Source organism: Corythoichthys intestinalis, chromosome 7 (genome assembly GCF_030265065.1).
Source record: "Corythoichthys intestinalis isolate RoL2023-P3 chromosome 7, ASM3026506v1, whole genome shotgun sequence".
In the NCBI taxonomy this organism is placed as follows: domain Eukaryota; kingdom Metazoa; phylum Chordata; class Actinopteri; order Syngnathiformes; family Syngnathidae; genus Corythoichthys; species Corythoichthys intestinalis.
Genome location: NC_080401.1, coordinates 24,771,083 through 24,789,415, shown reverse-complemented (window position 1 = coordinate 24,789,415; position 18,333 = coordinate 24,771,083). Strand labels below are relative to the sequence as shown.

The window sequence follows — 18,333 nt, the reverse complement described above, 5'->3', positions numbered from 1 at the left end:
CTGAGAAGCTGACAGAATGAGGGAGAGGAGAGGGAAGGGGAGGCGAAGGGAGGTAGGTGGTGGGGCTTCAGGAGGAGGATCAGAGGGAGGAGTGAAGTGCTGTAAACCTGCATCCCAGTCACATGTGTCTCACCGAGGGTGTGAGGAGGAGGGTGAGACACCCTGGAAATATTTACAAACAAAGCAGACTTGACTCCTATAAGGGTAGAGGACATTTTGTATTCACGTACTTTGATTAATTAGTTATTGGATGACATTGATGGCAATAGACATTTAATCCATTTTGACTGGGAAGGGTTGGCAATGGATGAGTTAATTAAAATAAATGCCATTTTGGTACAGACTTTAAGAAAGGCCCAAATCCATAATTTCTACTGAATTGTGATATTTTAATAAAATACAATATTTTCATCAATTTCTTGGTGATCAAATTGACAAGCAAAAACAAAAGGTACTAATCAAAGTGAGTGGTTTTCTACCTATTTAGGATCCCATGAAGAATGTGAAATATTTGCAATGCAGGACAATGCACAAGCACAAAACTTGGTTTTCCATTATGCATAAACAACGTGTTCATGGGTTATTGCCATCTCTATTTAAAATTTCCACAGAAATATTTTAAACAGTGCCCTTGGGTGTCTATGGACGATTCTTTAAATTGACATTTCAGGCATCTCTTATCCCATCTTTCATTCCTAACCATCCTTCTTTCTATTCCTCACTTTCCCCGTTTTTGCACTTTCTTTTTTCTGTTTCTTCCTGCTCCCCCTACCCCCCGCCAACCCTCCTTCGATCTCCTCCCTGCTCTGCTCTGCTGGAGCTCAAATCACAACCCCAGTCCCTGGCAGATGGAGGATAGGAGAGAGAAGCTCTTAACTAGCTAGTCTGAGCCTCTGGTCTCTGCACACCAACTGCTGCCTGCACACCCCAAGCCCCCCCTCACAACACCCAGAACAGCACCAACAGCCTGCCGCCACCTCCACGCACTCCCTGTATGTCCTATGGGGATAGGCTATCCTCCAGGGGGCTGGTGCACGTATTAGTCCATATCTGGCCGCACTAGAAAGTACAAGGTAACATGATAGATGAATGTTTTTTATTGCAATACAACAAAGCAAAGCTTTTCAGGGTAGACACACCGGTTTAGTTGATGTTTGGATTTGGTTTTATGTTGTCAGACTACATTCTTCTGTTTTAACCATCCACTGAAGAAAAAAAGAGGCAACGATTCATAACAAAAAAAATGAAAACCACCCTTTTCTCTCCCCACAGCGAATATTTAATTCATGCTGACTTTTTACATTCTCACAGTTTAGAATAGTCACATTTTACACATGCACATCTCACGACTTTTGGTGAACTTCCAGTCAGTATGTACAGTGAATGCAAAGCGACAATGTGGGAAACGTGTTAAAACTCAAACCCGCTTGACGGTGAACATAGTGGCACCTAAAATGCCCTAGCAACTAAGCATTTTGTAGACCTACTATACCAATGCCACCTGAGTTTTCCACTGCAAATGCTTAAAGGGACAAACACCTTTATTATGTGCATTTCAGTAGATAGAAATTTGTTCTATAAATGGAAAAATCTCCGAATTTCATTATTCTGATGCGTGATAGTGAAGAAAAGCATAAATAAAAGTCAGTATTTTCAGTGTGTGGCTGCTCTTGGTGCAGGAAGACATCTTATCAATGCCAGTACGATTTATTTATTTTGCCAATCAAATGCGATTATTCCAGACTGCCCGCCCTTCTTTGTGAAGTCGGTAATACCTATTGTCCCATGCACCTGCGTTTGAGACTATGGTATACTGTGTACACATACATTATATATATATATATATATATATATATATATATATATATATATATATATATATATATATATATATATATATATATATGTTGGTAGGGATAGCTAATGCCATGTCATTTTTGTGTTTAATCATTATTTTCTCGGTTACAACAGGTCTGAGGAACTTTCCATTTGCATACCTATATACATTGAGCATCCATCTTTAATTTGAAGATCATTAATACTCTTGTCACTTCGATGCATTGCTAAGCATAAGGGCCATTGAACATGAAATTATTAGATACTGGATCAGGTGGGACGATATAAGCCTTGCTCAAAACACTTAAGTGCTGAAGATAGTTGTCTACTTCCAGTTACTAATCACGCTTTCTAAACCTCATGATCTGGAAATACGCTTCTGGATGGGGGTATGCCCTTGAAAGGGGCTAAACCCATGACCCGTTAGTCCCCAAGTCCTTGCAGACTGAGATTCTGTCAGCGCTCGCATGTGGTTAGGTTGGAATAAACCTGCCAAAAAGTGTACCTCAATGAGGTGCCAGTGAGTGCCCCGGCCTCCTCTTTCATCTGGGCTCATCTGGCGGCCATGGCTTGGCCTGGCATCAGTGTGTGCACCAGTTGTGGTCCAGGGGAGAAACTGTCCCTCTGTGCTATTTGCAGCCATGTCTGTCCTAAGGAATCTGGCACCCTGACTGTCACACTGCGGCCATGTGTGCATTTTTTATCACTAATTCTACCACAGGGATCCGGTTGTCCATATGACCACTGTGCAGGCTGCTACCCCGAGGCCAGCTGACATTGTCCGTGTCGACTAGACATTGATGGAGGGGCTGCTCAAATGCTGCTTGAATACGAAGCCTCTTCCACACTCCAATAAATAAGGAAGGGCCAAGCCAGTTGCTGGGACTGATGTTCCTTTCAGCGATCATAAGACTGACACTCAAATTTGATTTTTTTACCCCCTGCCAAGCACATGTCAGTATGTGGCCAGTCTGCCCATCAGTGATGGAGATGCTGTAAGTACTGTGGTGGAAGCCATTGGCCGCAGGGCTGCCGTGCCTGTTTGAGATGGTGCGAGAGTGCGGGGACAGCTGAGGCAGGAGAGAGCTGCTCGGCCTGTCAACTGGTTGTGACTGGAGCACGTCTGGTCACAGTTACAAACTGGACAGCTCTCTTATTCTCTGGGGCTAGTGCCATCGTCCTGTAGAAAGGCACACGGTTTGTTGTTGCCACACTGCTCTGGTGCAGCATATGCTTCAGCTGAAGGTCAGAGATGTTCAGTCCAAAACGCCTGAAATAAACACTTTGTGTCTGGCTGGCTGCTGTAATTCCTAGATCAAACAAAGGAAAACTGTGCTAAAATACTACTAAAATGTATTGTTCTTTACTTAGTCAACATTAAATTAAACAAACTCACTTTATATTTCTTGGCAAGTATAATGAACTCATGCACTACCATAGACAACGATAGACATAAAATCCATTTGAATTCGAATGGCTGGCACAGAATGATCATGTTTCTGTGTCATTGTTGATGAGACATTCTCTTCATTTTGACTGATAGGGCTGGCAACCGACCACCAATCCAAATGGATGGAATGTCTATCGTCATCACTGGCAGCCAACATTATAGCTATTAGAACAGTATGAAGGTTTTTCATCTTTTCCTTAGTGTTAGTGTTGTAAGTAGGGTTGTTCCGATCATGTTTTTTTTGCTCCCGATCCGATCCCGATCGTTTTAGTTTGAGTATCTGCCGATCCCGATATTTCCCGATCCAATTGCTTTTTTTTTTTGCTCCCGATTCAATTCCAATCATTCCCGATAATGTTTCCCGATCATATACATTTTGGCAATGCATTAAGAAAAAAATGAATACAACTCGGACGAATATATACATTCAACATACAGTACATAAGTACTGTATTTGTTTATTATGACAATAAATCCTCAAGATGGCATTTACATTATTAACATTCTTTCTGTGAGAGGGATCCACGGACAGAAAGATTTGTGACTTTGTATATTGTGACTAAATATTGCCATCTAGTGTATTTGTTGAGCTTTCAGTAAATGATACTGTGCCCATCCCAAATGCATGATGGGAAGTGGAACCATGACTGTGCGTCGTGCTACCAATTGCTATATCTTCTCTGCGTTGGGAAGTAACGTAAGGTGTTAAAAAAAAGATCAATTGCTACCTTGCTTCCCCACATTGCTTCCCATGATGAAACTAATCGTAGGGAGAGGGATTGTAAGGCTTTAGCCAATTAAAAATAGGCTCCAATGGCTGCCAAAATTCACTCTACTAATTTTACTACTTTCATCTCTCTATATAGGTAAAACGGCGCCATTACAGATTGAGCGCGACAATGCGTGAGTGGGTCGTGCAATGCGTGATATATTTGTAAAAAAATTAATTACCGCCGTTATCGGGATAAATTTGATAACCCTACCTTAAGCCTAAACTAAAGACTCTGGATGAGTGTAACATTATGTTTGTAAGGTTAAATACAATTAGAAAACGATTTAATTAAAAAAAATATATATATTAAAAAAAGACAAGGCCGATATTTTTTTGCCGATTCCAATACTTTGAAAATGACGTGATCGAACCCGAAACAGCTTCTTTCTAGAACAACCCTTTTTTGTCTATCACCACCACTGGCAGCCAATGATGACTATTTTAAGTAAAGATGGGTGAAAATGCATCAGAAAAATCCTAGTCATGACAAGGTTGAAAAGAAAAAAAATTCAACCATTGTCTAGATCAGGGGTGTCCAAAATATGTGAGGTTTCTGCCGAGACCAACAGCACCCATTATGCCCCTTGAGGACCTGTTTGGACACCCCTGGTCTAGATCTATGTCAAAATAGAATGGAATATTACTTTGTATAATCTCACGCTTCAAAATACATTCATGACTGATAAAAATACATTTTGCTTTCCCTCTAGGAAGTGAAACCATAAAGTGAGATGTAACAATTTCCACCCTGTGGAATGCCCCTCCATTGTTGATACGTTCACTGAATAGAGGTTTATGGAAATACCATCAATATTAATTAAATGACTTCCTCCTGTCTAAGGGGTTTTACTGTGTGTGTTGTTTGTGTCACTAAAACAGGATAGGTACAACAACCTTCCAACGTGTGCCATCAATAGATTGTAAAGATGTGCAAGGACGAGGCATCCACAAAAGTTGGCCTATTTCACGGTGCGGGCTACAGTACTGCCAAGGCCCTGAGTGGCAATGCATCTACTTCAAAGCGACAGATGAGTCCCCAGGCAAAAGGCGCGAAGGGGCGGCAGGCAAGCGGACCCAGGTAACCTACTTGATGGGTCTGACACCTTCACAATTCCGCTGTAGAGTGTTGCCGCCGCACGCTTCGCTGCCTCAATTTACAATAACGCAATATAAATTCACCTCTCATCCCGCCTGACGACGCGTCCCCAAGAAGCTGTCCTCCCCAGCACTGTTGGGATCATAAATCTCCTTGTAGCTGCTCACAGGCCTGTGTTGCCATCACCAAGCGCTTGCCTTTAGGACCCACCTGCCGAGGAGGAGAGTGGCTGCCCCGACAGAATTTGGCGGCAGACACATCCTCTCACATGCCTCTGTTTGCCCAATCAGGCAGAGCCAGGAGAGCGTGTGTGACATGCTCAGAGCCTGAAGGCATTGCGATGTCTTCCCACATGCACTAACGAGTCAAACCTCACATCTATCCTCCGCGTATCTGCAAGTGGTGCCGAGCCAGCTCTTGGCCTTACTTTGCACTCCTAAAACTGTGGGCTGCAAAGTGTAGTGTTTAGCGCACTCTTTATTCTATATTAGCCCATTAAGAGCCACAGGGTGTTCTGCTCTTACAAGCCTATATGCTTGCTCCTGAACATGCGTTCGTCTACTGTAGAAGTGGGGAAAGGAGTGCCCCAGAGTTCATTAGGCTGCAGCTCAGGAGAGAAGCCGCAGGGAGCTGTGCTTTAGCCAAGTGTTGCCAGGAGGCTGCGAGTCTAGTGGGGCCGCTGTTGATGTCCGCGCCGTGTTTGTTAACAGCCTGATTCCATCAAATGGTGCAAAAGCAGTGCAAACAAGTGAGAGGGCTGACCCTTGGCCCTTGCCTATTTTTAACAACGTAGTTTTCCAGTCAGACGTAGAGAGTTTAGTCGAGCCACTATGGAGTGCAAATCATGCTAATATTCATGCACTCGTACATTTGGGAGAAAATAAATAATAAGAGATGCAAAGCAAAAGAGCACACGATGTTATCTGACATCCGACTGTTATCTTCTCTTATATGCCCTTTATCTTGAGGGCAAACATCTAAAATGCTCTTTCAGTTTTTATCTTTATACTCCCACAACCCTTGTTAATACATCAGAGAAGAGAAATACCACCAGAAATTAAGTACTCATAAAAAGGAATGAGAAATGAAACTTACTGCATTCCAATGGACATTGAAGAAAGCTTCAAAACAAAAAATACCATGAAATTGTATTTTTCTCAACATTCTACAGAACAATCAGTTTTTCTTGCCCATATTAAAATTAGAATAATGAAGAATAGGTGTGCGGTATGGAAGGCATTGCACAGTCACTACTCAAATTTCATCATTCGACACGCTGCTAAAAATGTCTCAAAGCATGGCAGTGGATTCTTCACGCTATCTTGCATACCTGCTACTTTGGCATATTGGACCTATACATAAAATTGAGAATTAAACATTTTCTTCATTGCAGGGTCTTTTACGTTGACTTGGCCATATGGACACTGTAGAACAGAATGAAATAAACTGTGTTAAATGGTTTCATGTGAAGTCACATAGCAGGCAAAGCATGAATTTGTTGTGCAAAAAAAAAAAAAAATCTTTGAGAAAGGAAAATAGCAAAAACAGAGGACAAAAGTACAAGAACGAACAGGGGTACTGACTAGACTACTGGTAAATGTGATTTAATAAGACAGGAGAGGAGAGGATGGGGAATAAACAGAACTGAACAAGACTCATTCCGATAGATGAAAGCAATGCTCACTTTGAAGCTAAAATGATCTTGTTGTCATAATATCAATCAAACAAGCAGTCTTATACCTGTAAGACATCGCACTATTATGTCACATGGGTAATTTTGTTCATTCTATTATATTTTAGTTTGGGATTTGATGTTTGAAAACCCTTAAATAACACAAAGTCAGCAGTCTTCCCCATGATTATGTAGATTTCTGATTCAGACTGAGTCCTTGTACACACGTAGCAGGGTTGGAAAAAAAAAAAAAAAAAAAAAAATGAAACAAATACCCTAGCCCAGGGGTGGGCAAACCGGTCCTCAAGGGCCACAGTGGGTCCTGGTCTTTGTTCCAACTTATTCAGCACAGACAGTTTAGCCAATGAAGTATCAGTGGAAAATAGAAGCACCTGACTGCAATCTACTGATTGCACTTGTAAGAAACCGGATTGGTGAAAGGCTGTCCTCATGATGGGTATGAACAAAAACCCGCACCCACTGCGGCCCTTTGTGGAATAGTTTGCCCACCCCTGCCCTAGCCCCTCTTTGAGGAAAAAACATTCATGTACACACGACTGCCTTAATAGAAAAAAAAAAAAATCATCCACACCTACATAATTATGGTTCAGCACACATCTCATACTTATGCCAGAAATTAGATTGTCTCGGTTGTAACACGCCACAAGGCAAAATTTGCCACCTTGTAGTGTAGTAGTTACGTGCTTGCACAAGAGTGGAAATTACAAACATTTTTGACCCTGCTTTTTGCACTTGACTTTCTTATTTTTCAATGTTCACAATGTCTTCATACGCACCGTCTCCCAATGTCTGGTTCAGTGGTAAAAGTATCTGAACCCTTTGGAATTTCTCACATTTCTGCATAAAATAACCATCAAATATGAGCTGATGTTTATAAAAATAACACAGATGAAAAAACAGTATCTGCTTTAACTCAAAGCATCCAAACATTTATAAGTTTTCATATTTTAATGAGGATAGTATGCAAACAATGACAGAAGGGGGAAAAATAAGTAAGTGAACTATCACATTTAATATTTTGTGCCCCCCCCTTTGGCAGCAATAACTTCAACCAGACGCTTCCCGTAGCTGCAGATCAGTCTGGCACATCCATCAAAACTAATCTTGGCCAATTCTTCTCTACAAAACCCCTGTAGTTCAGTCAGATTCCTGGGATGTTTGGCATGAATCGCTGTCTTGAGGTCATGTCACAGCATCTCAATGGGGTTCAAGTCTGGACTTTGACTTGGCCACTCCAGAACATGTATTTTGTTCTTCTAAAACCATTCTGAAGTTGATTTACATCTGTATTTTGGATCATTGTTTTGTTGCAGCAGCCAGCCTCTTTTAAGATCAACTGTCTGACAGAGGACCTCAGGTTTTCCTGCAAAACATTCTAATAAACTTTTGAATTCTTTCTTCAATGAATGATTATAAGTTGTCAAGGCACTGAGGTAGCAAAAAGAGCCCCAAATCATGATGCTCCCTCCACCATGCTTCACGGTGGGAATGAGGTGTTAATGTTGGTGAGCTGTTCCATTTTTCCTCTATACATGACGTTGTGTGTTACACCTAAACACTTCATCTTTGGTTTCATCAGTCCACAAAATATTTTGCCAAAACTTCTGGGGAATGTCCAAGTACTTTTTTGCGAACATTAAACGAGCAACAATGTTTTTTTTTTAGACAGCAGTGGCTTCCTTTCTGGAGTCCTCCCATGAACACCATTCTTGGCCATAGTTTTACATATAGTTTATGTGTGCACAGATACGAGGGGCATTCAAAAAGTAATGCACTCAAGTGCATTGCTCTTACAGGATTTTACCAATCTTGTTTATATTTGGCACAAACATGATAGGACACACCTTTTGGCGATTGTTATATGTGTTTTTCTTATTTTCAGATTTTTAAAGCTTAAACTAGCTTCCAAAATGGCTACCCCTCTTGAAGCTTGTCAGAAACAAAGAGCTGTAATCCAATTCCTTGTTGCAGAGGGAGAAATCCCTCTGACCCCTGATCCCTCATTACTGGAGATGAAGCATGGGTATACCATTTTGAACTTGAATCTAAAAGGAGATCAGTGGAATGGCGTCACCCAAATTCACCAAGGACCAAAAAGTTCAAGGCCCAAAAGTCAGATGGCAAAATTATGGCCACCGTTTTTTGGGATTCTCAATCCTTGCGGATTTTTTGCCGATTGGGGAAACCATTAACTCTGAGGTACAGTATACAGTCAATTGAGACTCTTATGAAGCTCAAAGCAAGAATTCGATGTGTTCGGCCCAACTTGGACATGGCAAATGTGCTCCTCCAGCATGACAATGCACGTCCTCACACAAGCATCAGGACCATGGAGGTCATCACTTCATTTGCATGGACTGTGATACCACATCCGCCATATTTTCCTGATTTGACACTGTCAGACTACCTCCTCTTTGGTCCAATGAAAGGAGGACTCCGGGGAAACTGATATGGCAATGCCGATGAAGTGAAAACTGCTGTCAAGAATTGGCTTACAGATCAACCGGCTGAGTTCTACAACACTGGTATACATACCCTCGTTCATAGGTGGACTGTAGCTCTTGAGAGAGGTGGAGACTATGTGGAGAAGTAAAAATGTAATCCTCACACTTGTACCTTTCTTTTGATGTATAATACATGTTGCTATTATAATTTGTTTGTACATAATGAAGTTGGGTGCATTACTTTTTGAATACCCCTCGTATATTGGACTGTGCCAGTGATTTCTGTAAGTCTTTAGCAGACACACTCGAGGTCTTTTTTCTTTTTTTTTTTAACCTCTCTGAGTATTCTGCGCTGAACTCTTGGCGTCATCTTTGGTGGACGGCCACTTCTTGGGAGAGAAGCAACAGTGCCAAACTCTCTCCTTTTGTAGACAATTCTCTGACTGTCCATTGGTAAACATCCAAACTTTTAGAGATGGTTTTTTATCCTTTCCCAGCTTTGTACAAATCAACAATCCTTGATCGCAGGTCTTCAAACAGCTCTTTTGACCGAGCCATGATGCACATTAGACAATGCTTCTCATCAAGACAATTCTTACTAGTTGTGTGTTTTATAGTGGGCAGGGCAGCTTTAAACCACTCATCAGTGATTGGGCACACACCTGACTTAACTTGTTTGGTAAAAATTGGTTTCAATTGCTCTTTAAGTCTCTTTATGCAGACAGTTCACTTATCTTTCCCCCTTTCGTCATTGTTTGCATGCTATCCTCATTAAAATATGAAAACCTATAAATGTTTGGGTGGTTTTAGTTAAAGCAGACAGTTTTTACATCCGTTTGATTTTGACAAATATCAGATCACATCTGATAGTGATTTTATACAGAAATGTGAGAAATTCCAAAAGGTTCTGATACTTTTTCATACCACTGTAAATACGGGTTGCATATGTGACGTAAGATATTTTATTGCTATTGACCGGGAAAAAAAAAAAAAAGTAAATGCAAAGTTACTGTTATTAGTGTATGCATGCAGACGTATCAAACTCAGATTTCACAAATCTTCACTTAGGTTGGCGGTTTTTATAACACTTGTTTTGAATGCCCAAAACCTGCGTTGGGAGTGTGGATGATTGGCTAAATTGTAGGAAAATATCTTCTTTAAACGATATACCTGTCTACGTGTGGACAAGGCTTGAGAAACAGTTTAAAGGCGTGGTGAGCCTTTTTTTTAAGGTGTTTTGAGTTATTTGAATGATTAGAGTGTGACATTTCACTTTTTACTAATCTTAAAAATTGTTTGAATTTGAGTTTTCTTGAGCAGTAAGCCATAATCATCTAAATGACAAGATACAAAAAACTTTCTCACAATATTCTAACGCACGTGTATCTCCTCAATGCGCCTGGTGATCGTGTTAGTAAAAAAAGGCACCGTTTCAATGTTACTGCCCGCAGGCTTTCCCAAACGTTTAAAGCTTAAGTGACATTTTAAATTTTCACATGGCACTGTGTATTTCCATTTACAGTAAGTTTACATTGGTATGCAAAAGTTTGTCCAAACCTGGTATGCACAAACTTTTTCAATGCCACTGTACTTTCACCTAACACTGACATTTTCTTTGCACATGTTAGTTTCAGGAAAAAAAAACATCAATTACAGCAAAATTGTCTCTGTGGTAATAGTTAAATAAAACTGCATACGTCTGTTGTCCTGACTTTTTCACCTCAACCAGATGCTTTTTGTAGCCAACCTCTGGCATAATTCTGGTATAATCCTGGATGGAAATGTAACCACAATTCTTGCCAAAATCGTTACAGCTCATTGAAATTGATTGGTTTCCTGCCCACGTACCCAGAGTTCCCAGTATTGTCCATAAATGTTAAATAGGGTTAAGGTCAGGATTCTACATTTTTCTTTTCATCTTAAAATTGACATATTTGCCTTAAGGAATTTTCTTTATCCCCAAAAATGCTCAATTAGTTTCCTGCAAATTTAACTATTGGTGTGAGTCTATGCAGATTGAGATTTAGAATGAGTTTGTATTGAGGCTGTAATATAATTCAACCTAAAAAATATTTGTCATTCATTGTTCTCTATGCCTGATAAATAATTGACGGATGGACAAACAATCAGTAATTTCACTTTGCTTTTGGTCGCAGTTCAGTGTTGGCAAGGGTTTGTGCTTTACAGAGTGACATTGTACTTTCGTAATAGGCTATATGAGGAGTAAAGTACTGCCTGAACAAAAATCCAATCCAGACCTCGGACCTTAATGAAGTCATGTATTTTGAAAAACAGTAATAACATTATGCAAACACTTAGGATCTTAATATTAATCATATAATCGACCAGCACGGAACAGAATACACACAGTGTTAAAAATAACAGAGGATCTTACATGTCTGCAAGCACTGCCACAGCATTTCCCCCGCTGAAGGTGGGCATATTCTGTGAACACCTTGTACCCACTGGAAGGGTCAACATACATCTGCTTCTTTGCCTGCACATGATTTTTTTAATTAGTGCAAAACGCAACATGTACGCGAATGTATGTCCCCTGCATACACTCAAACCAAAGGCATATGTATGTACAACTCTAATTAACATAAATATATATATTAACAGATTGTTCTAGGTTAAAAAGAGGAGGGTGGTGGGTGACCTCTTTGCATTGATATGGATGTAAAACACAGTATCTCGTGTGATATAACAAATTAATTGGCGCATTACATTTGTGTTTTATTCACTTGTCAAAAATATGTCACGACGAACACGATCGTACTCGTATTTACATACAGTACGTAGGTTTTATCTACCTCAATTAAGCAGGGCAGTTACGAATATATTCTGACAAAACTTCTTACGTTATGCTCCAGCTGTTCATGGACGCAACCACCTTCTGTGAGTGAAAAACACCAAACTCCTCTGCCATCCCTCAGGAAGTTTTGAAAATGTCACCCTTCAGTCTGTTTCAAACTGAGAGCCCACTAGTTGGTGAGCTTTGACAGGCCACAAAGACAAAAAAGCCCCAGGCCTTTGGGTGACACAGCCTGTCATTTCACATGGCATTGCATGGCCATATAGTGAAGCTGGCATACTTGGGCCCCCTCTGCATTGTGCTTTTACCACCCAAGCCATCACACTCTTCTCAGGTCTTGGCCAACTTGCCTCAACTTCACTGCACACTCAGGAGCACAATATTTACAAGAGAAAAGCCTCAAGGCATGCAGATGCACCTTTACACGACTGCAACTACCGTGCGCCTGACTGGCTCTGCTTGATGGAAGAGTAAAGATGATCTGGAAAAGATGAGGGATCAGACAAAAAAAAATAATGCCACTACCATCAAGCTTGTGCAACTGCTACTGCAGATGTTGAGTAAATATTTGACTTAATCCAAGTAAATTACGGCTGTTTAAATGATTATTTAAAAAAACAAAACAAAACAAAAAACAGCAACAAAAAAAACATACAATGCTGGCCAAAAGTATTGGCACCCCTGCAATTCTGTCAGATAATGCTCAATTTCCCCCAGAAAATGATTGCAATTACAAATGCTTTGGTATTAATATCTTCATTTATTTTGCTTGCAATGAAAAAACACAAAAGAGAATGAAAAAAAATCATTATCATTTCACACAAAACTGAAAAAATGGCCCAGACAAAAGTAGTGGCACCCTCAGCCTAAAACTTGATAGAACAACCTTTGGACAAAATAACTGCAAACAACTGCTTCCGGTATCCATCAATGAGATTCTTACAATGCTCTGCTGGAATTTTAGACCATTCTTTTTTGGCAAACTTCTCCAGGTCTCTGAGATTAGAAGGGTGCCCTCTCCAAACTGCCATTTTCAGATCTCTCCACAAGTGTTCAATGGGATTCAGGTCAGGACTCATTGCTGGCCACTTTAGAAGTCTCCAGTGCTTTCTCTCAAACCATTTTCTAGTGATTTTTTTAAGTGTGTTTTGGGTCATTGTCCTGCTGGAAGACCCATGACCTCTGAGGGAGACCAACCTTTCTCACACTGGGCCAAACACTATGTTGCAAAATTTGTTGGTAGTCTTCAGACTTCATAATACCATACATATGGTCAACCATTCCAGTGCCAGAGGCAGCAAATCAACCCCAAAACATCAGGGAACCTCCACCATATTTGACTGTGGGGACCGTGTTCTTTTCTTTGAAGGTTTCTTGCTTTCCTGTAAACTCTATGTTGATGCCTTTTCCCAAAAAGCTCTACTTTTGTCTCATCTGACGAGAGAGCATTCTTCCAAAACGTTTGTGGCTTTCTCTGGTAAGTTTTGGCAAACTCCAGCCTGGCTTTTTTAAGTCTCTGGGTCAGAAGTGGGGTCTTCCTGGGTATCCTACCATAGAGTCCCTTTTCAGTCAGACGCCGACAGATAGTACGGGTTGATCCGGTTGTAACCTCGACTGCAGGACTGCTTGAACTTGTTTGGATATTAGTCGAGGATCTTTATCCACCATCCGCACAATCTTTCGTTGAAATCTCTCGTCAATTTTTCTTTTCCGTCCACATCTGGGGAGGTTAGCCACAGTGCCATGGGCTTTACACTTATTGATGCCACTGCGTACAGTAGACACAGGAACATTCAGGCCTTTGGAGATGGACTTGTGGCCTTGAGATTGCCCCTGCTTCCTCACAATTTTGCTTCTGAAGTCCTCAGACAGTTCTTTGGACTTCTTTTCTCCATGCTCAATGCGATACACACAAGGACAGAGGACAGAGGTTCTGTCAACTTTAATCCATTTTAACAGGCTGCAAGTGTGATTCAGTTATTGCCACCTCCTGTTATGTGCCACAGGTAAGTAACAGGTGCTGTTAATTACACAAATCAGAGAAGCATCACGATTTTTCAAAGGGTGCCAATACTTTTGTCCGGCCCATTTTTGGAGTTTTGTGTGAAATGATCATGATTTGGGTCCCCCCCCCCCCATTCTCTTTTGTGTTTTTTTAATTGCAAGCAAATAAATGAAGCTATTAATACCAAAGCATTTGTAATTGCAATGATTTTCTGGGAGAAATCAAGCATTATCTGACAGAATTGCATGGGGTGCCAATACTTTTGGCCAGCACTGTACTTATGCTATACAAGTGTAACTTATTAAGTTGAACAAAAACTGTTTAGGGCAGTAAAATACAAAAACTAAAACTAAACTAAATCAATAAATAACATTCCCAACAATAATGTTGTTGAGTAACAGACTTTTATTGGTAAATAAAGACTCCATGAGGCTTACTACTGGGAGAGTTACTCTGGTATTAAAAATCCAAACTGTCTTGACATCATGCAGGCTTGAAAACAAATACGTATTGTTCAACTGAAGAGACAAATTCGCACCCAAAATTGCTGGAATCACAGAGATTCAACCACGATCATAAATCTGATGCAAAAAGATAATTTATCGTAATATTTCTGTTTGAGATGTGATAAAAATATATGAATGTATCTGTACATTATAATTCTGTGCACTCATGAGAAAATGTTACCTGCATTTCTACAAAAACTTGTTTGCTTATGCTTTTTTCACCTGCACTGTGAAAGTTTACATCTTGTATTCAATAAAATCATATATAATTGTTTGTGTCGTATTCATTTAAAACAGCGATGGCTTAGAGTAATAAAAAATGTTATATCCAGTTGTTGAATTTGTGCACACTGTATATCATCAAGTCAATGGTGTTTATGGAATGTGAGTTTGTTTCAGGTCAGTTTTAATTTCATGTACACTACTGGGTGTCCCACAATAATGTATACGCTCTTAAACAGTTGGTAACCAAATTGTCCATTTCTTTGTCAATTAAACCCATTGAATCAATGAGGGCAGCCAGACTGAACTTTGAAGAAAGAAAATTCATTCTAAAAGTAAGTACCGGTAAGTAAATGCAGTTCAAGTGTGAACATGTCATGTTATGGGCTGCAAAAGGGTGTATACATTTTTGGGACACCCTGTATATGTACAGTCGTACACAATATTGTTAACTCATTACTTGCCATTGACGCAATGGCGGATTTTGACTTTTAGGGGAGAAGGGGAAAAACATGTTGATGACCACGAAACGCAGTGTCAGTAATAAAATTAACTTACAGTATTATTTCAATATATGTATGCATCTTGACACTGTTCATGTTCAATCCTCGGTTCAAGCTCAGTTGTGGTTGTAACTTTTGAAAGTGTGGTAGATACCACTACCACCACAAATTAGTGTTTCAAGATGTAGTTAATTATTTATGTGATATTGTTTTGGACATGTATTTTCTAATGGGTGCACACTTTAGTTAATATTTGTCTGAATGCTTATTAGATTTTATTTGCCAATTTGAGGTAACGACCACAGCTGTGTAAGATCTGGCACCTACTATTCTGAAGGGGGGTTATTTAAGTTGATTCAATTATGATTGTTTGGAGTAAAGTTTTCACTGTTTGTTTAAATGCACATTAGTTATTGTTTGAATATATGTATATTTTCCATCTGTTGTTGTTTTATTAAGTTGACAATGTTTGGTTAATTTGTCATACCTCCTTAAGGTGGTCGTTAGTGGAGTCCGCCCTGATTTAAACGGCCACAGAGATGTGTCTGGGGGTGAGGTCAGTTTGGTTGAAGCCTTTTGGGCCCAAGGTTTGTGTTAAACTGTTTGTTTTGTGACTTTATTAAATGGATTTTTTTACCTAAGTTGAAACACCAGTGTCTGCGTGTATGTTTGGTCCACTACAGAAAGCTTAGGTTTAAAAAAAAAAAAAAAAAAAATCTAAATGTCCATCTTGCCTACTCAGGTGTAGTTTTGGCTAAGCAATGCAAAGGACTGTCTCTAAGGTGCTAGTCACATGATCTGTTCGTAAAATAATTTAGACCCATTTTGAAATACTTTGTAGCATTTTTGTTCATTTCATTCGCTTTAGTTTTTATTTCTTTACAACTTTTATAGAAAACATGTTAACGGCTAGGTCTTTATTTTAAAGGGGAAGTTCAGAATGTTTTATATTAGGCTTAAAGTTCGAGTTAGCAGGGGTATCATTAGTCAATGGAGTTGATTTCAACAACTTCCGTGCAGTTTGTTAGTTACTTGTTAGTTTCAGGGCTCCAGAGTGGCAAAGCTAGAGCGAGTCAATGGTGCCTGCTTGACATACCAATAAAACACAACATATGCACGCATGAGAATCACCGATTACCCATGCAATCAATAGCGTTGGCTATGTTCTCAGGCGGGCATGTTGTCTTCCGAGCTGAGGAGGTTGTTGGGGTCAAAGTGTATCATTCGCTGTCGCCTTGTAAATCTGCAGTGCCCCCTAGGGCCTGGAATGAATACTACACCGTTTTGAAGCGGAATTGCGACATTGGTCGAATGGAGACTGAAACGTATAGATGCAAATGTGAAATGTTTCGTCTTCTCGGAGAGTCACTATGTAAACGGCCCCTCAAAAATTAAATGAATTATGGCAGTTTGGTTTGACATTGTTTTGGCCGCATGGGTATTTCGAACAATAATCTTCATTTTGAATGTATTTGATCTGTTGATATAATTTATATTGGCATTTAACCATATGTAAAAATTCCAAACCTCTCCTTTAAATCCATTTATAGGAAAGACAATTACATGCAATGACATTATTCAGCAACGGGGGGGGGGGGGGGGGTGCACTGCCCCCTCAATCTCCGTTTATGCATAGACAGCATTAGACGTCCAATCAATTTGGATTGGGAGAGCTAAATGTGAATGATCATGTTTTAGTGCATATATTTTGTCTGGGAGGCCATCCTATCCTAGTAATGGAATGGACTGGACGTCCACGGGCGTCAATGGCAGCCATTTTGAACAAGAAAATTAAGTAGAAAATTACACTTACCATGTTACTAGGAAATAGGGCTGCCTACACCATACCTCGTGCGAAAATATTCATATTACATCTTATATCGCCTACTGGAACTTCTGCGATAATTACAAACGTTTCATTTGGCATTAAGGTACATTATACGTACTAAAACTTTCTCGAGTGTAGTACCTCAAAGCAATTGGCTATGAACGGCACGGTTGAATAAGTATTTCCATACTTTGAATGTACAGTACTGGATAAACAATTACTCCCGCTCAGTGCGCTAATACCTGGCACGCTTCTGTGTGTACTCTATGGATGAGCAACTCCTCCTCTGTCAGCTCTCTACTCGATGGTTGGGACTCGGGTGGGCTGCCCTCCAACGCGTTTTCAAGTTCTGCCCCGCCGCAGACATCCTGGGTCGGCGTGTTGGTAGTTCGGAGAAGCCTCGAACCGTCCACAGACTGCTTATATTTTAACATTGGTACAAGATGCTCTTTAAACTGGGCGTGAAGGACAGTAAATGTGCTGAGCAGCCCTCTACTTTTATAACGTTGCCAGTGCATGATTAACAGTATACCCACGTAACATTTCTTAAATAAAAGAAACAACTAACAGCCTGACACTCTAAAACTTTACTCAAATCGCATCTTTCCTAACTTGGCTTCACATGAGTGAAAGCACCACTTCCTGTTTAAAAGGTGCGTCACAAGCACGTGACCGCTCATTCGGCTCTACAGCGCCACTGCGGTTGATTGACAAATCACAGTTTGGATTGCCGCTTCAGTTTCCTTATAACAACCTCCTACTTTTAGATCACAAGGGCAATTAATATGGACACATTAGAGGTAGTAAACTATATCACAGTAAACGGCCTCTAAGTAAATACATTTATTGGAAAATTATTAGAAGTCGATTAGATATAACCCACGTGTTCTACGTTAGGACTTCAGCAAACTATTTGTCCATTGAATTTCTGGAGAGCTTGTCCTCATTACATAAAAATAACAATTACACTCACATTTATGCTTAAGTACAATTATGAGCCTTCAATCAAACTGAATGCAATAGGCTTTTTTTCTTATTTTGGGTGTGGGGAAAAAAAAAAATAGTACACAGGCAAATATGTAATATGCAAACTTCCTAAAAGTCGAGCCAAGAATACAAACCTGAACCACAGAACTCTGAGGCACATATGCTAACACCCTGAG

General features: G+C 40.1%; 1 protein-coding gene across 1 annotated transcript; it reads right to left on the bottom strand.

Annotated features, from left to right (window-relative positions):
• Nucleotides 1–1,872: 1,872 nt before the first annotated feature.
• On the bottom strand, nt 1,873–17,844 carry c7h1orf53 (chromosome 7 C1orf53 homolog). The gene is made up of 4 exons (XM_057840694.1): nt 17,413–17,844; nt 11,687–11,788; nt 6,532–6,578; nt 1,873–3,016 (listed from the first exon to the last, which is right to left on the bottom strand). The coding sequence occupies exons 1-4, from the start codon at nt 17,686–17,688 to the stop codon at nt 2,935–2,937; spliced, it is 507 nt and encodes a 168-aa protein (XP_057696677.1). The 5' UTR covers nt 17,689–17,844; the 3' UTR covers nt 1,873–2,934.
• Between the last annotated feature and the right edge of the window lie 489 nt (nt 17,845–18,333).